Below are 19,375 nucleotides of genomic sequence, written 5' to 3'. Positions count from 1 at the left end.
AAGGAAAAAATATATGTACCACTATACAGTGTCAATTACAACACAAAAGATGTATTTAAACCTGAACGACTGGTGTTAGTCTTTTAGCGAGACTTAGGACAAGTCAGACCCCAGTGTGGAGCATTTAAAAGCAAGAATTGGCAGTTTACAAAGGCAGTTTGCAAAGCTAGCAATAAGCTAGCATTTGTGTTTTTTTTGGGGGGGGGGGTTTGTTGTTGTTGTTGTTTTTGTTTTTGTTTTTTATTAACGAACAATTCAGGAAAAAAAGTAAAACAAAGAAAAGAGAGAAAGCTATGTCATCATAAATATGCTTACTACTGTTTTTTTTCACTTTGCTTATGCTTTCTTTGCACTATGACAGAGAGTAAAAAAGAAAAAAAACCATCACAAAATGACTTTAGTATGCAAGGGATAATGCCTGACAAGGTATCCTGATATCAGAAAATAACAGACAAGATGCAGACCAATGGACCCAGGTAGTAGACCCAACGCAAAGTATAGTAAAGTTTCCTCCACTGGGTCCATTATTTTCCTATACTGGGATGTCTCAGAGGGTGCTAACCCACTTACATCACAGCCATTTACAAAGTTAAAAGAGATTAAGATGTAGGATTTGTATAGGCCTGTACAATATTGCTTATAATTGATATATAAAAATAAAAAACACAAAATAAAAACAGAATATAAGCTCTATGTTCTCTTGGGAACAAATGTCTAGCCTTCACACATGGTGCTCTTAGTTCAGAAGTCTACCACATCTGTAAACATGAGACTGCTTATCTGACACATCTCTTATCACTAAAATATTTCTGAATAGACTTTGATTAGAATTTTTTCGTTCTGGACAGCATTCAAGCTAGTTTCAACATTTCTTTCGATATGTTGAGCATGGCCAACACCTTTTTAGTAAGGTACCCTCAAAGGGTTACTTCATTCAAAACTTGATCCTGAAACAGAAACGATGTGGAAATCCTCACTCATTTTGTTAATTTCATTAAGGTGATAAAACCTACTGTAGTGTAAACCTACAGCAAACCACTTGTACCGTTATTTGCCACTGCTATTATGGTTACATTCCTATTCATTCACACATTGATTTAGAAAAGTGATTCTGACCAGATCTATGTCTGAGGGGTCCTGATGTATATGTTATAAACACAGACCTACCAGCCGGTCAGAGACAGGTATTTTCTGTGGCTACGGTATAAGCAGAGAACCACATTTACAGAGAAGAAGACCAGCACATGTCTACATTCTAGAGCACAAAGTAGAACAAACAAGGGTGCATTTTGAAAGGGCCTCCTGGAAAAGCAAATTGGTTATGGCTTCGGGAGCCCCTGCACAGGAAATTGTGATCATTGCAGCAGTACCTAAAATTAGTCCTCTCCTTTCTTGTTTTTCCAAAAAAAAAGAAAAAAAAAAGGCTTATTATCTGTGAAATTTAACTTGGACAAAATTCTGCCACATATATGCACTGAGATGATGCAAGTGCTTGGTGCATGTAATAAGGCAGAGACAGAACAGAATGATAAGTTTGCACTTAGTACCACTGAGAGTTCTCAAAATGATTTCACAATTATTAGTAAAAGATTGCGTTTGTGGCAACTTCTACAATTTCCTGCTTTTTGGCTTTAGTGCCAACAATGAGAAGTAACAGCCTTCCCAACGATAATTTCTCTATTGGTCTGTGGCATGCAAGGAGGCAAAACTGGTGAAGCAAGGTTCTATTATTTTGAAAACAGAAAGTAAAGAAGTGAATAACTTCATCATTTTTTTTTTCCCTCCACGTTTCAACCCCAACATGGAAAGTCCAATTACCCATGATCTTGTAAGCCTCCTCACTGAACGACAGTCACATCAATCTAGGTGAACAAGGCACCCGAATTTCCTCCAACACGTATGAAATCAACTACTGCATTTTTCACGCTACGAGTTGTGTAGTCGCATCAGTGACTTATTAAGCCTGGGGGAAAGCTCCGTTCTCTCAGATTTTATTACAACCTCATATATATTTGACTGTCTTCCACTGGCCCCAGGCAGGGAGAGGGAAGGGGCACATGGCCAGTTGACAGCATGGCAAATGTGAGAAAACATTTTTGGAGGAGTAGTGAAACACTGTCACTCCTATAGCTGATTTCAGCACAGAAGAAACCCCAGAATCACATAAGATTATTAAATTACTGGAGAGATGAGATCCTTCTCTGACATCATTTCTGAAAAGCGTACCTTAAGAAATTTAGATCCAACGTAATTAGAAGCAGTCCTAAATGAAGAGTCAAGAGATAACAATTTACCGTGTTCGTAGATTTCCAGGACTGGGTTGCCCATCATAGACAGAAAGGATGTCGAAGTCCTCTTCTAAGGCAAACCCTTGGAATACCAACTGTATCCGGTTATGTTCCTGTGCCACAATCACCCACGTGCAGTTGGCATAGTTGGGATATCCGTACGGGTATCCAGGGCTTTCTATTGTCCCGTTTGGACTGTGTAGTGTGTAACTGCAGTTCTGAGCTGTACAGACAAGGAAAAAGAAGAATAACTAAACAAGTTCATGAAAAAGAAGCAGTGTAGCAATGAGGCATTAAAATGACATAGATGGTCAACATTTTGTTAAACATAGCAGAACAATGTGAACAAGGGGAATAGCATAATAGTTATTTGAGAATCAAAGACCATTTTATTTACATACTGCTGTGTGCGCTGACTTTGTTTCAGGGCATTAGAATTAAATCCCGTCACCTGTTTCTGAGGACACCATTACTGTGTGTCCTGTAATGGGAAATTAGTACAAGGGAAGAAAATATTCATACTGTCTGTTGTCCTTGCTACTGCTAATTCTCCATCAATGACCAATAAGCTGTTCCCACACAGGAGAGAGAAAACAGAGGGGGGAATGATGCCACCCTTGGTTATTAATGTCAGTGATTTTAATAACTCCCCATCGCCTACAGCTCCAGCTCCACTCTGCAGCATTAATTGCGCCTCTCTTTTGCATACTTGTCAACGGCCACTCGTAAAATATTGTACTCAATCTGAAATTTTAATAACTGTGTGGTGCTCCATCCATCAGAGAAAAGCCTGTCCTAAATTACTTGTCCTGGGCAGATCTGTTACCACACTTTTAATTAATTGTCCATTTTCACCTTAATAAATCTATGATGTGCCGTGATATTCTCCCCTCTCTGTAGTTTATTTATTTATTTTTATTACTTTATTTATTAATTTATCTTTGGGAAGGAGTTGCTTTTATTGTATTGTTTTTAATGAGTGTGTGTATTCTGTCAGAAGATTTCTCATTTTCAAACTCCATTAAATTCATTCCCTGTAACATTTCTGACAATTGCCCAGGGTATCTCACTTATTTTTAGAATAAATGTGAACCTTTTCTTTACTGATGACTTGTAGATTGGTGAACATTCTGACTGGTCATGTAACTTGCTGCTTTGTGGTGTGGGTAGAAGTAGCAGTGCTTTGTTTGTCATACACACACACTGAGGAGTGAAATGGAGCAACTGCATTTAACGCATCCTAACACCAGTGAGCATGCACACACACACACACACACACACACTATGAGCTAGGAGCAACTCCAATGAGTGCACACACACACACACACAGACACAGACACACATACCATGAGCTAGGAGGTCATTGACAGGAGTACTAATCCTAGCATGCATGTCTTTCATGTCCTTGTGGTGGGAGAAATCCATGCAAACTCCTGGGACAGCCGGAATTCGAACCGAGGGTCTTCTTGCTGTGAGGCAACAGCGCTAACCACTGAGCCACCATGAAGCCCATATAGCAAGGGAAAAGAATGTGGTTGAATAAACAAGCCTACGAAATAGGTTGTTTTTCTTTTTTAAATTTTGTGGAGTGAATTAGTCACATCTTCCACAGGCTTCTTCCTTTGCAAGGTCTTTTTTGCCCCTGGGGAGCAGAGGGTTTGACAGAATGATAAAACTACTCCCTGTAGTTCATCTACTCAAAAGGAGTTTTAATCAACATTCAGTAAAGATATTGGCCCGTAAGCAATACGCAGAGATAGCGCAATGCAATCCAACAAAGACGTCACGGTTTTGTTTATTTAAGAGCTACCTTCAGAACTACCCTTTCCTGTAAATAAACACGTAAAAGTATGACAATGAAATCCAACACCCGCTGAGTTGACTTTCAACTCAGGTAATTGCATTGGCTGATCAATGAGGACATGAGACAGCACTACATTATTTGCATAATTTCATCTATAAAGGTATATTTGAGGGCTCAGCTTCGAGGGTGGGGCTTCAGGACAGAGAGGTAGTGATGATATCTAATCCATCATTCATCTCTTTGTCTGACATCTCACCGGTGATACCGATCTCTTTGGGACCCACCAGCGCCAATACATGCCAAGGTTAATGTCAAAGTTAATTTGCAGGGAGAGTAGTCTATCCCAAGGCATGGACAATCCAATAAACCACACTGTAATGCATCAGTCATTATAGGTGATGAGCGTAAATTTAAAAACAAATTTATTATGGAAAAAAAGACCAGAGAAAGCTAATTCACAACTAGTCTGGACATGAAAGAAAATTCTGGATAACTGTAAAGAACACCACGCGTTACTGAAAAGGCCTCTTGGTAAAACTGACAATTACATTGGTATCAGTGGATATGTTGCATGTTCTTTAAGTATTACTAATGAACTGCAAGACAAAGATTGACTTTCTAAAATCAGTGGGTGTCAATAAAGCCCCATCCACACTGCCAATGCCTTGTTCTGTTCAGTCTTAAACAAACACCTTTTTGTCCAAACCAGGCTTTTATGCATGACACAGTGTAGAGGAAAGAAAAGAGGGAGAAAAATAGGAGAGAGAGTGTGATCCAGAAAAGCAAATCCTTTTCAAAGTATGATTATTCCTTTTGTTTAGTTCTTCTGTGGACCTGAATTTAAATGAAGGGTGATTAAAATGTAATTAGGAATACATAATTGGAAGACATCTGCTATCCACACGACCAATATTCTATGACGACAAACCAAACAAACAAGTGAACAAAAACAGAGGCCTACCCAAGTACAGCACACATGTTCCCCTCCCCCCGAACACTGGAACGGGGTTTAGACAAAGATTACTCTAAATGGCAAATCAAGCTTTGACAGCATGACGGATGTATACAAATATTGTTGGAGCATTTTCCTAGTGCAAACACAGTGTGGCATTAAACTGTTTTGATCTATTATAATTATGTATGTTTAAAGTTTAGCGACGACAGATTGACAAATATGGAAAGTCTTGTCACTCAGCTTACATGCATACATCTCACTGTTTTTTTTGTTTTGTTTTGTTTTGGTTTTTTTTTCCTTTTAGTGCAACATTCATGCACAGTTGGGTTGCTGAAAGGGCAACAAAGAGTTAGACAACAAAGTAGGGCTGGGCTATATCGTGATACACTATATATATATATATATATATATATATATATATGAATCGATATTTTGACATCTCCTCTAAAGCACTTCATAAAAGCTCGATTCAACCCTTTGGTGCATACAGTCCCTGCAACATATGTCTGCATTAAAATATTCGTGTTTATATTCACTAGTGGTTTCTATTGGAAAAATTTTAAACTTGCATGCAAAAAGGGGGAAATCACAACCAAGTTAAATTTAACAGTAATTATTCAACATCTTCCTTGCGATACCCCGAACCACTGCCAGACGATGGATCCAGTGCCGTTTCTTTTCGGAACCAATTTGCCCGTCTCCATCTTCTGTTAGCGTTTCGGAACTCAACACGTATAAACTTTGGTGCTTCACTTCTTTCACTCTCTCCAGGCTCTTCCCCTGTCCCCGCAGTTACAAAATCACACGTCTCACCTCTATACGTCACACACACTCACCCAGGAGAGTGGTCTGGATGTGCGGGCTAGTGTGTGTGATGTATGTATATGAGTTTTTTTTCTTGTTTTGTTTTGGGGTTTTGTGTGTGTGTGTGTGTGTGTGTGTGTGTGTCTGTGAGAAGGAGAGAGCCATAGGAGAGAGCGAGAGAAGCAAAACACCAAAGCGAGTCTCACGCAAAATTACGTGACAATTTGTACCCAATGTTCACGGTATAGCGATTTACTACATCGCACGTAGAATAAGCCGCGATACAATCGACTATATTCCAAATATCACCAAGTCCTACAGCAAAGAGTTCTCACTCACTCTCACTCATTATCTACACCGCTTATCCTGATTAGGATTGTGGGGGTGCTGGAGCCTATCCCAGCATTCACTGGGCAAAAGGCGGGGAAACGCCCTGGACAGGTCGCCAGTCCATCGCAGACAACAAAGAGCTGTGTAATTGAATAAAGAAAGTATCTGAAAAAAATAGTAAATTGAGTTAAAAGAAAAGTTTGGAAATGACTGTGGACCATTATTCAGATAATCTCTTATCATAACACTCTTTCCTTTTCAAAATAGTAACAGAATAGACCATTTATCACTCCGAGAATGGCGTTCACAGATACGTCAAAGTTGCGGAGCCTACGATAAAACATTCCCGATGTACAAACAAATTTGCCTTTTTGTGAGACGTAGCATCACAAAATGAGAGGCTAGTCAGCAGCCCAGACTAGTATTCATCACAGTGAAACCATGCTCTTTCCAGAAACAATCCATCATGCCTTTACTTAATCCTCTGGGAGATCCTGTCTGGAGTTCTAAGAGTGTATACCAGCACTGAAAGAGCACTTGACCTCTGGACACAGTGCTCTCCAATGGCTATGTAAGCCTCTGTGGTGGAAGATTTCTGCATGTGTGTGTTAAAAGAGATCAAACCTTTAGAGCAGTAAGAAAAAAAAAAAAAAAAAGGAGGTCATATCAGACCACAGGCTGGAGGTTGTTGGGAACTATGAGTTTGCATAAATTGTGCAGAAGGAGAAAGCAAACACAAATATTTCATTCTTTTTGATCCTGAGAGGAATTCATGTCTGAGGCACCACTTGCCTAAATGAAGGCCACTATTTCAAGCAAACATACTGTGCTATCTTTTTTTTTTCTCTTGTGCATCCAATGTTGTATAAGCAAAAGGCATTATTATGTTTTATGGTGTCTATCGTGAAAGTGAGAATGCTTTAATGGCACGATGGGCTTCTTACACGCTCCATACAAATAAAAACAAAACCCTAACTAATGTAATAAATAACAATTTATCTGCAGTTATCTGGTAATCTGATTAGTATACATACAGTTGCCAAATATGGGAGGCCTTTTCTTCCTGTAGCAAGTCAATAAGTGTAAGGCTGTTTGTGTTTGTGCACATGCTGGCTAATGACCATAGAATATCCTGATCAATACAGCGCCATGATTCCTTCATTCTATGGCTTCACCACAAGGCAAAAAAAAAAAAAAAAAATCAATTCTTTGCTGAACATCTGATATGGAATAACCCTATCTGACGTCACAGCAGACAAAGCATGCCCTCAGGGCATAGGGCAGGTCCAGACACAGCTCCAGCGTTAGCCGTCCACGTTAGCGACATACAGTTTTCAGTGTGTCGCACAACAATGAAATCAATAGCTGACCACTGAGAGAGGTCGGCACGTCTGTAAGCCTCCTATAGATGTGGTAAAGCAAACAAGTGTCAAATTGATGAGGGAAATAATGAAAGAGAAAGGTGAGGGTTCCAGTGTGTGGCCAGACTGTGTTAGACACAGTAAAGGCTTTGTTTAAGGTCTTTAAAAATCTCTTTCAAGTGTTTTTTTTTTGTTGTTGTTGTTGTTTTTGGTTTTGGTGGTTAATTTTTTTTCTTGTTTGTTTGTTTGTTTTTAATAAGTGACTTACCACTGTGCTAGCATTATATCTTAAGCAGCAGATGTCTGACTCATAAGCAACAATGTCTGAGAGAGGAGATTGTGCCTCTTTTTGATGGGATTAAATCCACCTTTTTTGTATACATCAGATTAAAGTGACAAAACTCTGTATTTTATGAGTCTAACATCCAGGAAGAAGAATGGACAATATGTTAATGTAACAGTGGGGAGTGTCTGAGAAAAGAGAGAAATGGATAGCTGAGGTAAGCACAGAATGGTGCACACAGGTGGTTCCCTATGGGTTCTGTCCATATATTTGTATTTATGGTTCCATGAGGTCCACTCTGGGGCCCCATCTGATGTACGACTCTCGGTTAACTCCCCTGTAGAGACAGCAGGAGATGCGATTACTGGTCTCCACGTGCCTCTTCACACTCAAAACTACTGCACAGTTTGTGAGTCGTTCTTATCACCAACACAATAATCCTATCGGTAAACTGTGAAGATGTAACACAACAGCCTCATGGCTTGCTTTTCTGAGGACTTCTGAGATCTGAGCAGATCTCAAGAATGTTTTTAATGTTGTCCACAGTTTTTATATTTTTCATATTTTGAATGTGTGAAGGTGGTAGATTTTATAAAATGCCTCCACACCTTAGCCGATGATTAAGCAAGCTCTCTGTTCTGTCAGAGACTTGGACGGTTAAAGTACCTCCACGGATACATTATGACATTAACCAGTAAGCCACAGAGACAGGAAAATGTGCATTTATGGGCCAAAAATGTCACCCTGTGTCCATGTACACTGCATCCTGCCTGTTTTCTTTTAGTCTTTTTTCACACAATTTGAAAGTGTGCTACTATCCCTACCATGAAACGACCCCTGCCAATCAAGAAGAGTGGCTAGTGTGTGCGTTCCTCTGTCTCAGGCGAAATCAGTCACTTCTCCTCTTCATCTACCCAGGATGCAAGCATCTCTGTGGCAACATAGCAGCTGTGGGAGGCCCAAACTATTTTCTGTATATTAGCCTGCGGTTCTACCTACAGTGCATCCCATCAACACTAGCAGTACCTAAAGTGTGCTGACTGGTTGACCCTCCCAGAGCACTAACATTTGTGATCTATACAGTGGCTGACCTAGCCAGTGTTATCACTGGTGCCTTATTTTAATGGGTGTACAACCCCAAGCATGGCTTCTTGATTTTTTTTTTTTGTTTTTTTTTGTTTTTTTTACTCACAGGCTCACCAAAAAGCCCCGCAAACTTGAAAATAGAGGCGTCGACAAAACTCTTGGTGAAACTGTAGATGCCTAAAGGCCGCGTGCACGCATGAGCTTAATGCACAACGGTTAGCATTTTCTACCTGTATCTGCAGGGCTAAGTGAAAACAGGGAACATTTTGACCTTGTTTAGTGGGACTGCAGAGACCACCTTGCGAGTCTACCGATGTTTGTTTTGCCTCTGCTGTTGTTTTGTTGCTACGGGGCTGCATCGCCTCTGCATGACACTTTGATGAATCGATCGCTACTGTGCCGTACTCCAGCAGGACAGCAATCCTTCAGAGGCCCCAACAATCAGTGATCTCAGGGGAGGAAGAGAGAGTACGAAACAACAAAATAAGGAGAGAGGGAAGAAGAGTGGATGAGTTAAACCGATGTGTCCAGGACAATGCTGAGCACCGGACCTAAGTGTCGTCTTTCTCTCACACTGAGGCTGCAGAGTTCTCTACGCTGACATTCAGTAGAGACAAGCCCAGGTTATGGTATTCGCTGACGTGGCTGACATCATGGTTATGACATGCGCACCCACGTTGGTTGACTTGGAATTATGCTGTAAACCGGTTGTCCACGCATATACCTAAATAATCCATTTCACATCCACGGTTTAGCCAACGACTCTGGCATTGTGTATGACTTTGCCGGTCAAGTGAGAGCCCAAGTAATACGCTTTTTGGGGGCTTTTTTGGTGATAATATTTGTTAAAAGAGAAATATTATACTTCTAACCTTGCAACCCCCTTCTACCGAAAAATGCTGAATCAAAACAGACAACTTCTTGGAGTGCTGAGTCACTTGTAGCGCTTCTTTCTCATGCCCTGTCTTTTAAATGAGGTTTTTTTTTTCTTTTTTTTTTCCCCTCAGTGCTGCTATTTGATCCTTTGTCTCTTATCGGCACAAACACAATATGTGGCTTGCAGAATAAGTTCTGGTTATGTCAGTGTGCCAGTTCAGCTACTAAGCTAAAGAGAGAGAGAAGGCTAAAATGTATTCTGGTGGCATAAGTGCAAGTGTAGATTTCTGAGAGGCAGGAGTGTACTGGCCCCAGTGCACTGTGGGGAGCAAAATGAAACCACACAGATGTAGTGAGCACTTTGCTGTGGCCTCCTGAAAGCTACATGCCTCTTAACCTCATCCCATCCCATGCAGGAGAAATGTGTGAGAAGGGTCAGGACTTTTTTTTTTTTCCCACTGATTGACTCATCTACCTGTGTGTGTGTGTGTGTGTGTGTGTGTGTGTGTGTGCGTGTGTGTGTGTATGTTGTTTTAGCTAAAAGCATCATGCCCTCAGAGCTTCTATTTATGACTCACTCAAGGTTCAGCTTCTGGCACAGACGGTAATCTCTACCGTCATCCCATCAAGGGAAGTACAGGTCCTCCATTTTGTCCACTGGAAGCTACTTCCTAAAGTGGGTGTCCACAAAACGGAACGGAACGTAAACCGAATTGACTCTTGGGCTTACGTCTAAACCTCACATCACACTTTCAAAAACCGTCGCCAGCGTGTTGGTTAAGTATCACCCTCGGAACAGAAGGATGAGACAAAAAGGAGCACTTGTTTACCGACGCAAGGTAGTAAAATGACCCCCTCAAAACCACAAATCTCTTCCCACACATCTATTCGTCTCCTAATGTGTCAGGCTGCGTGCTTCCTAACTCCATCATATCTGAATTAACCTAAGATTGCCCGCTATTAGAATGGAAATCGTCCACCTCAGCTTTCCTGTGCAAGTCCATACATTAAGCTAATGTCCACACAGAGCGTTTGTGCTCGCCATTTATAGCAGGGCAAATGCGGTGGAAAGACTGGGATGCGGGGCCCCTCTCCAGTGAGCACAGCATCTCTTGTTTCCAGTGGATTGAGTGGGTAATAGAGCAAACAGGCAGAGAAGACACAACAATCAGAGCGTGCAGAGTTTGTGTTAATTCTAATAAAGACAAATGAATTAATAACACGTATGCATTCTGAATATACAAGCTCAACATCCTAAAACACACCGGAGCTTCTGAACTCATTATGGATGTACTTTTTTTTTTTTTGGTTCGTTTTTTGTTTGTTTTTATCTTATATCTTATGTCACCGCTTGAATATTAAGCTTTATTTTATTTAGTTTTGTTGTACATCTGCTACAATAGCTGTGTCTAGCAGTAGTTTAACACAAATGAATATAAATTTGGAGAACCAGGTAGCTGTCATAATATCATAAATTGCATCAGGTAACTCCGTGAAGCATGTCCTCATCTATTTCAGATATATCAGTGGGAAATGTCCAGAACCAAACCACTGGAGCTTTCTCACTAATGAGGCACAGGTATATTACCTGTAAGGTCAGAGGGTACAAACATCTCACAAACATGAAAAAGAACAATGACACTCAAGGAAGAAAAATGACACTGAAGGAAGTTAGACTAAGGCTAAAAAACACCCAGGCAAGATATGGCCCATGAGAAGAAGAACTATCTGCACTGGGTTTAAAATGTGTTGACAAAGATTTGACAATATGTAACTGTAATGTTAAACATCTGGAAAAATGATTGGACAGAAAGAAATGTTATGTTTTTGCTGTCTTGCTGTCAAAGGAGATGATCGTATACATACAAAAGCAGAGGCAAAATGTAACTCATTGTACCAATCTCCATTCAGGCATTGGTGCATTTATTATTCTGTATACATTAGATGTCATAGTCTTAGACATCCATTCTCTTTGAACTAAGTAAGAATCAACTCAAAAACATCTCCAGTGAGTTCCCATGAAATGTTCATGAGAAGAGCACATTGGCTGCTCCAGCTGCTTTGATATAAGGTGAATGCATTAATTCAGCTTGCATCTTAAGTAAAAATCATGTCAGCCATTCTGCATTGTTTAAAATATACATTAAATTCTCATGAATATTACAATTTTGATGCAAAAAAAATCCTGCCATCGGCTTTGAGTGAACTCAAGTTTATGGGGCTTCTTAGTTCGAGCAGCTTCTCTGAAGGGGACTTTTTGACTCCGAGGCTCCATTCAGGCAAGATTTAGTAGACCCTCGCTTCCATTAAAAAGCCACAATGACTCTGTGTTCTGTCCCAGCATGGACCTGTGGAACAGGCCTGCGTTGGCTCCTGCTTCACTCATTTTACAGTTATTACAGGTCACCAACTCTCCCTTTCAGTATACAAAGCCTGTGCTAAATAAATGAGAAATGTCCTAATCACTTTCAAAAAAGCTTCCAATGTACTCTCTTTTCTTGGCCTCCAGGAGAAAACCTGTGTTTCCAAGTGAGCCTGTTTCTAATGAATCTTCCTATTTTTTCTTGCTTGGAGACAAGGAGAGAGAGAGGGAGGGAGAAGAGAGAGAGAGAGAGAGAGAGAGAGAGAGGAGAGGAATGCTGGAGGGGAACCAATGTGGCTCTGTTTGTTTATTGTTCACCATTCAAAACAGGCAGTCTCATGTTGTCCCCATGACAACGGGGAAGACATGAAGAAAAGACGAGAGGCAGAACTCTAAATAAAACACTATTTTCTCCCTAATTTGCTAATTCTCATTCTGCTTAGCGGAGTCATTTTGTTATTCACCAAGTCCATCCAGCCATGAGGAAAAACACTATGTTGGTAAGTCAAAAAGATTAAAAAGTATACATCATTCAACTACTCTTTATAGCATATCTTTAAAAAAAATAAAAAAAAACTTTCAAGAGAAATCTACTGAATGTCTAGTTTCGCACTAGGGGCAAAAATGTGTTGATACTTAGTAAATACACATAGTATATATTTTTGCATAACTGTTCATTATCGCAAAGAACTTAAACAGTGTGCATTTTCACTGACTGATTTTCACACCATTCTCATATTAGCAAGAAAGCTCTAAATAGTCAGTCGCTAAATATGGGTAAACATGTTGTTTAAGCTGCTATTAAACCTGAATAAATTTTACACTTTTAAGAATACGCAATGGACCCCTGTCTTTGGCACAACAAAACAGTCTGTTGTCTTCTATCTATGTGGCAAGCCCTGAAATTACTGTATGATTTCTTTTAAATTGTTAATGAAACTTGTCCTTTAATTATTACTTTTTTTACCTTATCAATATCTATCCCCTATACCCAATCATCAGTGCTTGCTCTTTTCTGCTAAAACCTATGGGTGCTTGTACCTCTCGGGGCTTAACTGTGAAGTCGTACTGCTTATGGGGCCTCACCTTTCTCTGTAGTTGGTACGGACTGACAGGTAGGACTGCTTTGACAGCTGCTTGGCACTGACAAAGATTACGGCGGATAACAGTCTGTGTAGATACCGCAAAACATCTAATGGCTGTCCTTCATCTGCGGCTAACTCTTTTCTCTACTTTCTCTGCTTCTCCGGCTCGACGTTTCATTTCTCTTTATATTTGTGCTTATCTATCTCTTGTCGTGTTTGTTTGTTCTTAATAGAAACTGTATTAATTTATGAAATCTGCATCCAAAATATTTTCTTAATTTCTTTCAATAAAATATTTATTCACACAAACATTCCCACACACTCATACTTGTATGCGCGCGCACACACACACACACACACACACATACATTCCTTCCTAGACTCATGCTCTCCAAATACTGTTTACTTCAAGGTAGCACCAAACAAAATGCGAGTCTCAGACAGCCAAGTCTTGTGTGATGTATAGTCCAGATCAGGGGCAGAGAAGGAAAGAGCAAGCACACAACAGATGTAGAGACAGACAGGGAGAAAGAGAGAGAGAGAGAGAGAGAGAGAGAGAGAGAGAGAAACAAAACAGCTCATGTGGGGGAGACATAAATGGATTAACTCTGTAATCTAATCACAGAGGATCAAAGATTAAAAAAAAAAACAAAAAAAAAAACCCTAAACACAGTGTTCTTAAGATGACTCAGAAGTGACAGGCAGCACGGTAAGAGGAATCTACTCCGTCGGTCTCTTTGAGATAGTGGCCCTGAATGACGGGAACGGGTTGAACGAATTTATACTCACACCACGAAAATACATTTTCCAATCTCTCTCAGGGGAATATTACCGTAATATCTTTTCCTCTATCTCATCGTAAGGTCAGGGCAGAACACTGCCCTCAAACATGACTGGATGCATGGTCTGGAGGGTTGTTTTCATTGGTATATTAAGTTATGGGCATGGACACAACCTGTCACTGGAAATGTGACGACAGTGGGCAGTTTGATCTCAGACGACCAGAAGGAGACGTGTGACTCGTGACACAACGAATTCTTTGCATAATCACCTTCACTTTGACGTCAAAGCACTGACTCAGTTAATGGAATGTTGAAATATGAAGGCATTTTTAACTTTAAGCTTCTTATGGAAAGACCTGGTCATTTTTAATATGATTTTTTTTTCATTCCACGGGACAGTGAAAAGATCACAAATGCCTCTTTTAAAAAGATATATACATATTTGAGTTTGTAGGAAGTTTCATAGCTCCCTGATTAAAGATATAAGCATCCACTTTACATTCAGCCATTCTTACACATACTGCTTTGTGTTAATTGGATTTCTTTCAGGTTTATTCATTTCACCTCCACCGCACTGTATTTTCTAACTGTACTTCTTTAACAAAAAAAAATAGCATCATTAATGGGATTTTATTTTCCTTAGGCTAGCAAATCAAAGGAGGTAGTGCCCCTACAGAGTCAAACCACATCTCAGAATTTTTGACTTACTGTTTTGTAACTGCAAAGCTGTAGAGGCTGAGATGGAACAGGTTACATATTCTACTTATCATTCTGTACTCTGCATCATCAAAGCTCACCCAAAACCAAAATCTCTCAGCATCCAAACAAGACAAGAAAAAAAAAAAGGAGTGTTACAGCTTCACTGTATTGTATTCTTTTTTTTTACAGGTTTAAAGAATTACTCAGTCACCACTGTTTGAAATGGAATCAATACCTGCCACCCTTTGTTCTTACTTTCTGAGATACGGAGAAATGTCAGGAACATATTTGCTGCAGCTTAGAGGGGTTTTTTTTTGTTGTTGTTTTTTTTCCATGTGATGCTGACAGTGCTGCGCAGACTGAGTGGCTTTTCAGTGCCTTTCCCCTAAACAGAAAACAAGTCACTGAATCAGAGATGCAAAGTCACTTGAGGAATAGCAATGACCTGGTTCCTGTTCCTCTAGAAGGAATGCCTGAGAACAGGTTGGATTGTTGTGTGTATGTGTGATTATACCTGTGCATACATGTCTGTTTATCATCTTCCATTCCATCCATTAAATCTGTCATGACTCACAGTGAGAGAACATACCATAGGAACTATGGTAGGAGGAAAAAGGAAAAAGAAAAAAGAAAAAAAAAAACAATGACAGAGACCAGAGGAGCTGGACAGTGGCAATGTGAAAAGGTGAAGTGACCTTCCTCATTGCTTTGACAGAATAATTCACAGTTTAGCACATGCATCCCACCTTTTTGCCATTGAAGAGCTGCTTTGAGAGAACGATCAGATACATAGTCAACACGTTAATTTAATCACTGTAGTGCAAGTGGAAGTGACAAATAACACAGACAGCTTGTTACCTGAAAGTGTTGAAATAAGTCACTCATATCATGAATCTGTCCTTAAGCAAAGCATTTGCTCAACTCTTGGAGAAAAAATGTGAGGGAGATATCCAGAAAGCACTACGGATGTCTATCTCTTTACTTGCCAAAGGCTTCCTCCTCACCTCTAGAGGTATGATATGAACACAGCTCAGTCATGCACTGTATCATATACCATATCTGTTCAGTACTCTTAACATATGTGCATTCAGTATATCATGTACTCATTCCATTAATATGATCTTGCATTGAGAGAGAGAGAGATAGAGAGAGAGAGAGTGAGAGAGAGAGAGAGAGAGAGAGAGAGAGCTTAAATATATTCGAGGAGTAGCTTTGGTTTTCTCTCTGTCCATTAAGAGCAGAGCATGCCTGCTTGAGACAGTGTGGGTCAGATCAGTGTTTTGGTTTACAGCTGTGCTGCATACTCTGAAGGGAGCTGTCCTTGGTCCTAAACATGTGAAGCATGCTGCAGCTAGGGTTTGTACCTCTGCCAGGAGCAGGACCCGCACTGACTACTAAAACCTTGACTCACACAGCATACCTCACACTGTGCCTTGAGGTACTGTACAGAATCAATAAACTGAACTCTAAACGGCGACAAGTTAACCTCTTCCGTTCAGCACTACTCAACTCTAGGCCACGTCAAAGGGCTTTCTTTCTGTGGTGCTGAATCAATATTGTCTAAGGAACATCCTGGTCTAGAAGGCACTCTCTGTGGTGCTAAACATAAACTAACTGTAAACGGAGACCACACCTCTGCAGTTTCCCCTGGCATGTCCCCTTAGACTGGACTGTCTGAAGAACGCTCTTAGCGTAATTTAATGAATAAACCAAATATCACTGGCCACACAATGGGATCCTTTGTAACCCATTTTAAGCACCTGTTGCCTGAGGGTTAATAAGTCCATTCGGAATGTATGACGTTTACCATGCAAAACCACGGGAGCTGGTGTGCGGAGATGAGCAATTAAAAGTAACAGAAATCTCAGCTATTATGTTTTACCATTTGGAACAAAAGAATCACGAAGTTCACATATGCAGTCTCAACAAATGCCTCTCTTGTCGCCACAGGGACTGTGTGTTTTTCAATTCATTCACCAAACGTTCTCGAACATGATTAAAAGATCTGTCTGCATGCCTACCGGCTCGTGTGTTCAGCAGAACCTTGCATCTAGTTGCATCATGGCTGACTTCGCGACTTTCCTTTTTATGAAATTATGTATTATATAAATATTTAAATACTTCATGCCAAACGGGACATACATATGAAAGATCTGTTTCGTGACCAAGTACGCCTCCATTTATAAAGCGACAAGTGTTTCAGATTTTAAAGCTTGTTGAGCTCAATTGCGCTTAACCAAATACATGGAAATATTCAACTTATGTTTGTTTTAAGCTCAGCTGTGCGATAGATGAAGGCAACATATCGACTAGCCTACTCTAACTCTCTCTCTGTCTTTCTCTCTCTCTCTCTCTCCCAATCATCATAATCGATTGCCGATTACACATAAACTTCTTTCAGGTTATATTCTTTTTGTTTGTTTGCTTGTTTTTCTTCCTAATGACCAGAAACGCAGGAAGTCGCTAGTTACATTTCTTTATCGGCGTGTGCCAGCCCCTTCCAGCAAAACACGAAGGTACCAAAGTGATTACGTTGCCCACATTTATCATTGGCATAACGATATAATTGTATAAATTATTTATATTTTTGTTTGTTTGTGCAGCTAAAGACGTAGTATCAAGTGAAAAGACCGCCAAGACATATCATTACTCACAGTTAGTTTCAAATGCTTTTAAAAATGCCTGTACGGGTTTTCCTTATCTACAGCAAACCAACGTACGTATAACCGCGTATGGCCGACATCTTTTATGTGAAGCTATTGTGAAGCTTTGGTGCCGCTCAATGGGAAAAGGGGGCAACTGCTTGAGAATGGTTTAAGGAGATGCTTTGTGAAACCAAACTCCTATCAGTGCATCCACGGCCAAAAAAGCCTCAAAGTCTCAAAAAAAAACCAAAAAAAAAAACACCACCTCTGATGTTCATGCCCCTGTATAAGTGAAGTTCATTATGTTCAGTCAAACGCGATAATCCTACATCCTGGCTTTCGCAGACAGCATTTCAGAGTTACTGGTCGAAGATATTGGAAACTATAAACGTCGACCAAATAACGCATAGCTCACATATCTTAATATTACACAGAATAATAAGAAGTATGTCATAATCAGAATGAAATCATGTATGTAGCACTTCACTTTTCTCCTGTATAAAGTAGTCACTGGTCCCAATTTTCATGAATATTAAGAGAAGGTGAAACAGAAGAGTATTATTATAGGAAATTAAACCCCTTATTATAGAGAGGCTTGATTCTTTATTATTCAGAAAATAAACAAACTGCGATCATATAATGGATTTACGACAGCACCTGATCAGCCATAAATCTTTTCTAACAAGTTCTGTCTATATCACTAAGCAGAAAATGTGCGAATATGCCTGTGGATGCGTTTTTTGTCATTCCATTGAATCCCCAGGGTTCCTAATAAGTTCTCTTCAAACGATGCATTTGATTCCCTGACATTTCAGCATTACCTGTGACTTTCTGTCTTTTTGTCAGAGAGCAAGCCAGGGCTACAGAGGGTCAGACCCACGAATTAATTTAATGCGTATGCAAGGCTCATGTTAACCCCTACCACCGCTCTCCCTTACATACGCCCCCATCCTAAAGGCGCGCGCACACACACACACGCACTCACACACACATACACACACATTTCAGTTTCCGAACATGTCCACCCACATTTCAATTGAGACACATCAAGTTTCTTGACAAACTTTGAATCGACATATTTAATGTATACTACCATAAAATGGGCTGTGTCTCAGTGAGCCATCTGAAGGGGAAAATGTATATATAAACATATTTTATGGTAGCAATGAGACGGTAAAGGGAATTAAAAGAGCCGTTTCACAACATACAGCTCCTTGTGTACATTGACAGTAGTCTATGAAGCAATCCTGTGCGACTATCAGCCGGGGACTCCGAAGTGCACAAATATATCTGAGATTTAGCTTCTAAATTTTGTTTGCGAGGCTTTTTTGCGTCTGTTCCTTTCACGAAAAGCTTTCTCTGTGTACCCAGTGCCGAGAAATGGCAAGTCCGACAGATAAATGTAGTCTCATACAAGTGAGAAAACGAATCGATGTTAAAATAGGAATGTGAAATTCAACCATGTGCCCAATTATGAAAATGCTAACCCTAATACACCTGGGATGGTGGCTATCGTATGTTCATAAGTTAATATGTGTATTTTGTATTGCAACAGGGAGTGCGAGTTTCTGAGCTTCTAAGATACATAGGCAGGATAATGGCAAACTTACCCTTAACCGATGCAGCAAGCAGCCCCATGTACAAGAACAGAACCCGGCTCCAATGATGCGCTTGTAATCCCACCTTCATTAGCGCAAAAATCCTTATTCCGTCCAGTTTTCTCGCCGCGTTATATGTACATCTGCACTCTGTCCTTACAAGTCCTGTTCCTTCTGAATTCAAAGCGGCGCTCATGGCAGGATTTTTGGCAGGCACGTTATCAGATGCTTTTAAAAGGGAGATTCACTTCGTGTCGGCGCTGAGAAAAATCCCAATGCATCGAGACTCGGCTGTTGCAGCTGGACTGAACCATCTCATGCGGACCGTGGGGTTAGCAAATTTTGATCGAGGATTTCACACCAATAAGAAAAATTCTGAGGAGGCAAAGGGCGAAAACAGTGACTTGTCTGTCCAAA

General features: G+C 40.2%; 1 protein-coding gene across 1 annotated transcript in view; it reads right to left on the bottom strand.

The window, feature by feature from the left end:
* csmd2 (CUB and Sushi multiple domains 2) overlaps window positions 1-19,154 on the bottom strand; it is a 206,639-nt gene extending 187,485 nt beyond the window's left edge. The window contains exons 1-2 of the mRNA XM_030789534.1: window positions 18,971-19,154; window positions 2,295-2,511 (exon numbers count right to left, since the gene is read on the bottom strand). Of these exons, the coding sequence (XP_030645394.1) occupies window positions 2,295-2,511; window positions 18,971-19,154 (401 nt within the window). The remainder of the gene's footprint in view (window positions 1-2,294; window positions 2,512-18,970) is intronic.
* Between the last annotated feature and the right edge of the window lie 221 nt (window positions 19,155-19,375).

This window comes from Chanos chanos, chromosome 12, assembly GCF_902362185.1.
Source record: "Chanos chanos chromosome 12, fChaCha1.1, whole genome shotgun sequence".
Lineage (NCBI taxonomy): Eukaryota > Metazoa > Chordata > Actinopteri > Gonorynchiformes > Chanidae > Chanos > Chanos chanos.
This window is presented reverse-complemented; position numbering and strand designations above follow the sequence as displayed.